This window comes from Tympanuchus pallidicinctus, unplaced genomic scaffold (genome assembly GCF_026119805.1).
Source record: "Tympanuchus pallidicinctus isolate F22 unplaced genomic scaffold, pur_lepc_1.0 scaffold5, whole genome shotgun sequence".
Classification (NCBI taxonomy): domain Eukaryota; kingdom Metazoa; phylum Chordata; class Aves; order Galliformes; family Phasianidae; genus Tympanuchus; species Tympanuchus pallidicinctus.
This window is the reverse complement of record NW_026294769.1, coordinates 39,174,294-39,179,891: the sequence shown is the minus strand read 5'-3', so window position 1 is coordinate 39,179,891 and position 5,598 is coordinate 39,174,294. Positions and strand designations below refer to the sequence as shown.

Below are 5,598 nucleotides of genomic sequence, written 5' to 3'. Positions count from 1 at the left end.
CCGGAGCCCCCTGTCCCGACGGCCGGGGCTCTCGCCCACCCCGCCGGAGCCACCCGTAAAGGGGAGCAGCGGTACTGGGGGGGTCGAGGGGGATGTCGTAGGTGCTGCGTCAGCGGGAGCCCGGCGGCGATTGGGGGAGACCGCGCTCTGCCCGCGTTCCCTAATTATAAAGTGCCCGCTCCTCACACATCGCACCCGCTCCGCTCGGCTCGGCGCGGCTCGGTTCGGCCGGTAGAAGCCGCGGGCTGTCCGTCCCTCCCCCCTCTGGAGTTGCTCCGGAGGCGCTGGCCGCTCAGCCCCGCTACAAACACCCGCGGCTCGACGCCGAGGCTCCAGCAGCGAGGCGCTGCCCAGCGACCGCCGCGAGTCCCGAGGGGAGCGCTGTGTGAGTGCCCCGCGCCGTCGGGGCGGCTCTGCCGGGGATGCAGCGCCGGGCTCAGGCGGGAGCCGAGGCTCGGGCTTTGAGGGGGGTGCGGTGAGGGGTTTGGGACGAGTGCTTTCTTGGACGGCAGCCGTTCTTGCTCTTGCGAGAGTTGCACGCGGAATGCGGTTGAAAAAGCGTCGGCTGAGCTTTTTCCAGCCCCGGGGAGGGGAGGAGGGGGGGTGCCAGGGTGCCGCGGCCACCGTCTGATCTGACCTCTCCTTCTTGCAGCCACATGGCGTTGTTGCTGCGGCTCGGCTGCTCGCTGCTGGCGCTCAGCACCTGCCTGCTGCCGCGGGCGCGAGCGGACTGCGGGCGGGACTGCGCGGCCTGCGCCTACCGCCTGGGGCCCCGCGCCGACATCCACCCGCTGGTAAGCGGCCGGGCGGGACGGGACGAGGGCAGGGGATGGGGTAGGGAACGGAGAGGGACGGGGCGAGGGGGACAGCGGAGTTGGGTTGGAAGGAAACAGCGCAGGGTCCCCTCGCCGGGCAGCCTCGGGCAGCGGGGGAAGAACCGAGTTGGGGCTGAAGGGAACGGGATCTCGCGGCGAACTCCGAGTCCGCCCGGAGCATCGCTGTCTTTTATTGCGCTGGTGATGGAATTAGCAGCGTGCCCGTAGTCATCCCTCTGACATTTTAGCTCCTCCCGAGGTAAATCGCGTTACAAAGCTCCAGAATGTTTTTATTATTATTATTTCATGACGTTGAAATTATTCGATAATGCAGTCAGAGATACAGCACAACTTGCAATGTAAGCACAGGCGGATCGGGGTCCGGTGCCGGTGGTACCGCAGCTCCCGGCCGCAGATTGCCGCACTCTCAGCACCTCTCAGCGCTCAGGAAAGTTTTCCTCTTAAGGTCTCACTGGTTGTTTGGGAGTAAAAAGAAAGGATTGGGGCTGTTCTGTGCAGAGTTTGGAGCACTGAGCGCTTCTGCTTGAAGTGCTTGCTCTGAAAGGAAGGACTCTCTGGTAACCACAGTGGGTTTATAGTATTAGGATGGTTCTGAAGAAGTTCTGTTTACATTGTATATATTGGTCTGCATTCATATGTTCCAGATTTCAATGAAGCTTCGACTTTAATGCTAACCAGAAAGAAGCGGCAGCTTGCCTTTTTGGAAGGAGGGCTGTGTGTTTGTTGTGGGTGTCTATGTAGTGTAGACATTTTCCTTTGCATACTTTCATCAGTTATTCAAGAATTACATTTCCACCCATTAGCAACACTTATTAGTTTAAATGGGAAAAGAAGCAACGTGCCATAACATGTATTTCTTATCCAGGTACAGTTTCTGGAGGCAAATGTTTCTGGATACTGGTGTCTGGTAACATCAGAACTGATTTTATCATGTTGTATCTGTAAGATATAACCTGGTCATTCATATACGTTCATTTGGCAATAGGCTGTTTAAACTTAATGAGAAGGGAAGAACAGATTTATTCTTGCTTTGATTTAAATCAATTTCAAAGCCAGGCTGAAGCTGAGATCACATTCGCTTTATTGCACAAGTATAGCATATAGAAATAAGCATGGAGTGTGTGATAAAATAAATCACTGTGATGCAAAGTACAGAAGTCCATTTCATTTTCTTGTAATCATATCAAAAATTGTGTGCCAAGTTCTCAGGATAAAAGCGAGCTCAGTAGACAGGTAAGATCAGAGGTAGTGAACTGGTCAGAAAGATGTTAAGAGAAAACTGTGCTGATATTTAGTTTCACACTTTCCAAACTGTTTGAGATCCTTAGAGAACATCATCCAGACAAAATAACTGTTTCCAGTACTGAAAAACTTGATGATTTCTTCTTTTTGCAGCTGAAGAGTTTGGTCTCACAAGTAAACTCCCCAACACAACAGAGATGGGAGCTAATATGTATGTTACTATTAACTGGTTACCTGAGATGCGTGCAAGTGCTGAAAACTTTGATAACTCTTGCCATGAAAAATTTTCTTTACTGTCAAACACAGCTCAGGATGTTTTTCCCCTTTCTGTTGATCACTGCCTTCTAAGTCAAGCCAGCAAAACCAGATGTTTGATTCTGCCTAAGAAAGTCTGTATATCTTCATTAGAATTGGCACACATATGAAAGATATGCTCCATAAATCAACAAATTGTATTATACAAAAATACAGCCTTTAGAGCCATGCACTGCATTGAAGGTGCAGAACAGTGTGATTCAGCTGGCCTCTTTGCAACAGTGATGCTGTTTGATTTATTCCAAGTATCATAGAATCATAAAATGGTTTGGGTTGGAAGGGACCTTTAAAATCATCTCGTTTCAACCCTCTGCTATAGGCAGGGACACCTCCCTCTAGACCAAGTTGCCCAAAGCCCCATCCAGCCTGGCCTTGAGTGCTTCCACAACCTCAAAGCTTCACAGAATCACTTGAGTTGGAAAATATCTTTAAAGGTCATCTAGTTCCACTCCCCTGCTTCTTTTGTAACATAACTGAGTGTTACTTTTAATGATGCACATTCATTATGCAGTGAACCACAACTGGTTTATAAATTCCCACTATTAAACACAGTAGCTCATAAAAATTCACCCTGGTAATGGAGAGGCAAGGGCTGTCTTTGAAACAGAATCCTAGAGATGGCCTTGGAATTCAGGAGCAATAACCCAGCTTTATTCCCTCCCTTAAATAGGTATTGCCAGTTCCTTCACAAAAGGATATGAAAAACTTTAGGCACAAAGAGTAGTCTTTCCAAGGCACTCAGCTTCTCTTTAGAGAAGCTCCCTTGTGGTCTTTTAAAAAGAAGAGGAGCTAAGACAAGGTTTGTTACTATCGAATCACCCTCAGTAAACCACATCTGTTTTACAGGCATGTACACTAGAATGTGAAGGAAAGCTGCCTTCTGCCAAGGCCTGGGAGACCTGCAAGGAGCTGCTGCAGCTGACAAAACTGGACCTGTCTGAGGATGGAAACGCTGCTCCAGGAGACAAAAAAGAGCTGGATGAGAACCATCTGCTTGCCAAGAAATATGGGGGCTTCATGAAGAGATACGGGGGTTTCATGAAGAAAATGGATGAGCTCTACCACCCAGAGTCAGAGGATGAAGCTAATGGAGGAGAGATCCTGGCTAAGAGGTACGGAGGGTTCATGAAGAAGGACTCAGATGACGATGCCCTGGCTAATTCCTCTGATCTGCTGAAGGAGCTTTTAGGAGCAGGGGATAACCCTGAAGCGGCGCATTACCGAGGAATAAATGAAAATGATGGAGACGTCAGCAAAAGATACGGCGGTTTCATGAGAAGCATAAAGCGCAGTCCAGAACTGGAAGATGAAGCCAAGGAGCTGCAAAAGAGATACGGTGGTTTCATGAGAAGAGTGGGCAGGCCAGAGTGGTGGCTGGATTACCAGAAACGGTACGGCGGCTTTCTCAAGCGCTTCGCTGATTCCATTCTCCCTTCAGAAGAAGATGGGGAAACTTATTCCAAAGAGGTCCCAGAGATGGAAAAGAGATACGGTGGATTTATGAGATTTTAATACCTTTCCCTTTATCCCTTTTGTCCTAAATGAGAGAGACTGCCTTATTGGTCATAACTTATTGTAATGTGTGCTTGTATTGTACAGTTTTTTTACCGTCCTGGTTAATGATGCAACCTGTGATCTATTGTTCCAGGTCCTGTGTTCTTTCAAGTCAAATAACTAATTCCTGTTTTAGTCAAGTTTCCGTCTGTGCTGTAGTTTCCATGCTAAAATGATTTTGATTACTGTATTCATTTTCTTTAAACAGGAAGTACGTCTACAGTAGAATTGCTTTACCGTATATACAATAAATTCTTCATCCTAATTGCATCAATTCTGAAATGCTTTTTTCTCTGTTATTTAATCAAACATATCATTTTTTTCTTAATGGTGAGCGTAGTAACACCAAACTGTTCTGTAATTACAGAATTTGTACTGCACACACAACACCTGAAATGAATTTTTGTTTTTAGTTTTCTCAACGACTTAGAATACCAGAATAATAAATATATGCTCTAAAGAGGATATTATTGTATTTTCTCTATTTGCTCTCATTCTAACCAATTAGCTGAATTCACTGTCCTTAACCATTTCACGTGAAAACAGTTCATAAACATGTTTGACTTAAAGCTCTAAAAACATTTCTCTAGTTCACAACACAATGCCACAATTGTTTAGTGACAGCTGTTGCATTCATCCCATGTAAGACTGTGTGTTTGGCCTTTAAGTTACAGACACTGACTTAATCACCAGTAAGTGAATTGGTGCACAATAAACATGACCAAAAATTTCATTTAAAAAAATCAAAATTCTGAATTTACGGAGCACCTGATAAATGATTTCCTACGGAGCAATTTTCTGTTTGATTCCTCAGCTGCTATAAAGCACTTTTACATTACTGAAATATGGGAAATTGCTAGTCAGTCTTGTCTATTTCAAATGAAGGCAGTGTAAGTATGTATGAGAATAGATGGGAAACCCATCACCAGTCTTCCAGCATTTGCAGTGAAGGGCGGCTCCCACCCCCATTTATGCTTCCTTGTATATTTCTGCCTGACTATTCTCTTAGCTTCCTAGATCAGGTGTCAGCACTTTTCCCCCACCTACAGCTGCTCATTACCTCCCACACATTAGTATGATAAAAATCTCCTTATCCACTCACACTGACAGTAATTTCAGGTCATACGGTCAAGACATTTAAAACCACAGGTCTTACACTTAACATTTATATAGACAAAATTCTCAAAGCTGTTTAAATATCTGACTACTATTGAAATAGCCTGTGGGAGCTAGATGTCTAAAACCACCCCTGTCTCAGGGCTTGGTGTCTGTACCTTAGATTTGCACAGTAATTCCTACTGGCATAGGAAGCAGCTTAAAGGTCTGACTTTAACTTCAAGACAGCAGGGTTTTCTAGGTACTCAGTACTTTTAAACATTAGTCTGAGTGAAGTGTCCAAATACACACTTATAAGCCTAATAGTTGTGATAACTTTTGCCTTGGCCTTCAGAGCATTCTCTGAAGCAGCCAAAATCCTGCCCACTCACAGGTGAAGAATGTGGAATGGGCTCCTGGAACACATCGTCTTGTAGGGTTTCGTCCAGAAGGACTTCAGGCTGTGCCACAATGCAAGCCAGGCTGTGGGGGGCATGCAGCAACAGGTGTGCTTGAAAATCACACTCCATAAAGAACTAAAATCACAATGCAGTTT

The 5,598-nt window shown here is 46.2% G+C and overlaps 1 protein-coding gene across 1 annotated transcript; it reads left to right on the top strand.

Annotated features, from left to right (window-relative positions):
* Nucleotides 1-202: 202 nt before the first annotated feature.
* On the top strand, nucleotides 203-4,412 carry PENK (proenkephalin). Its single transcript, XM_052703212.1, has 3 exons — nucleotides 203-385; nucleotides 653-794; nucleotides 3,240-4,412. Exons 2-3 carry the CDS (start codon nucleotides 657-659, stop codon nucleotides 3,903-3,905), a joined length of 804 nt encoding a protein of 267 aa, XP_052559172.1. The 5' UTR covers nucleotides 203-385; nucleotides 653-656; the 3' UTR covers nucleotides 3,906-4,412.
* The last annotated feature ends 1,186 nt before the right edge of the window (nucleotides 4,413-5,598 follow it).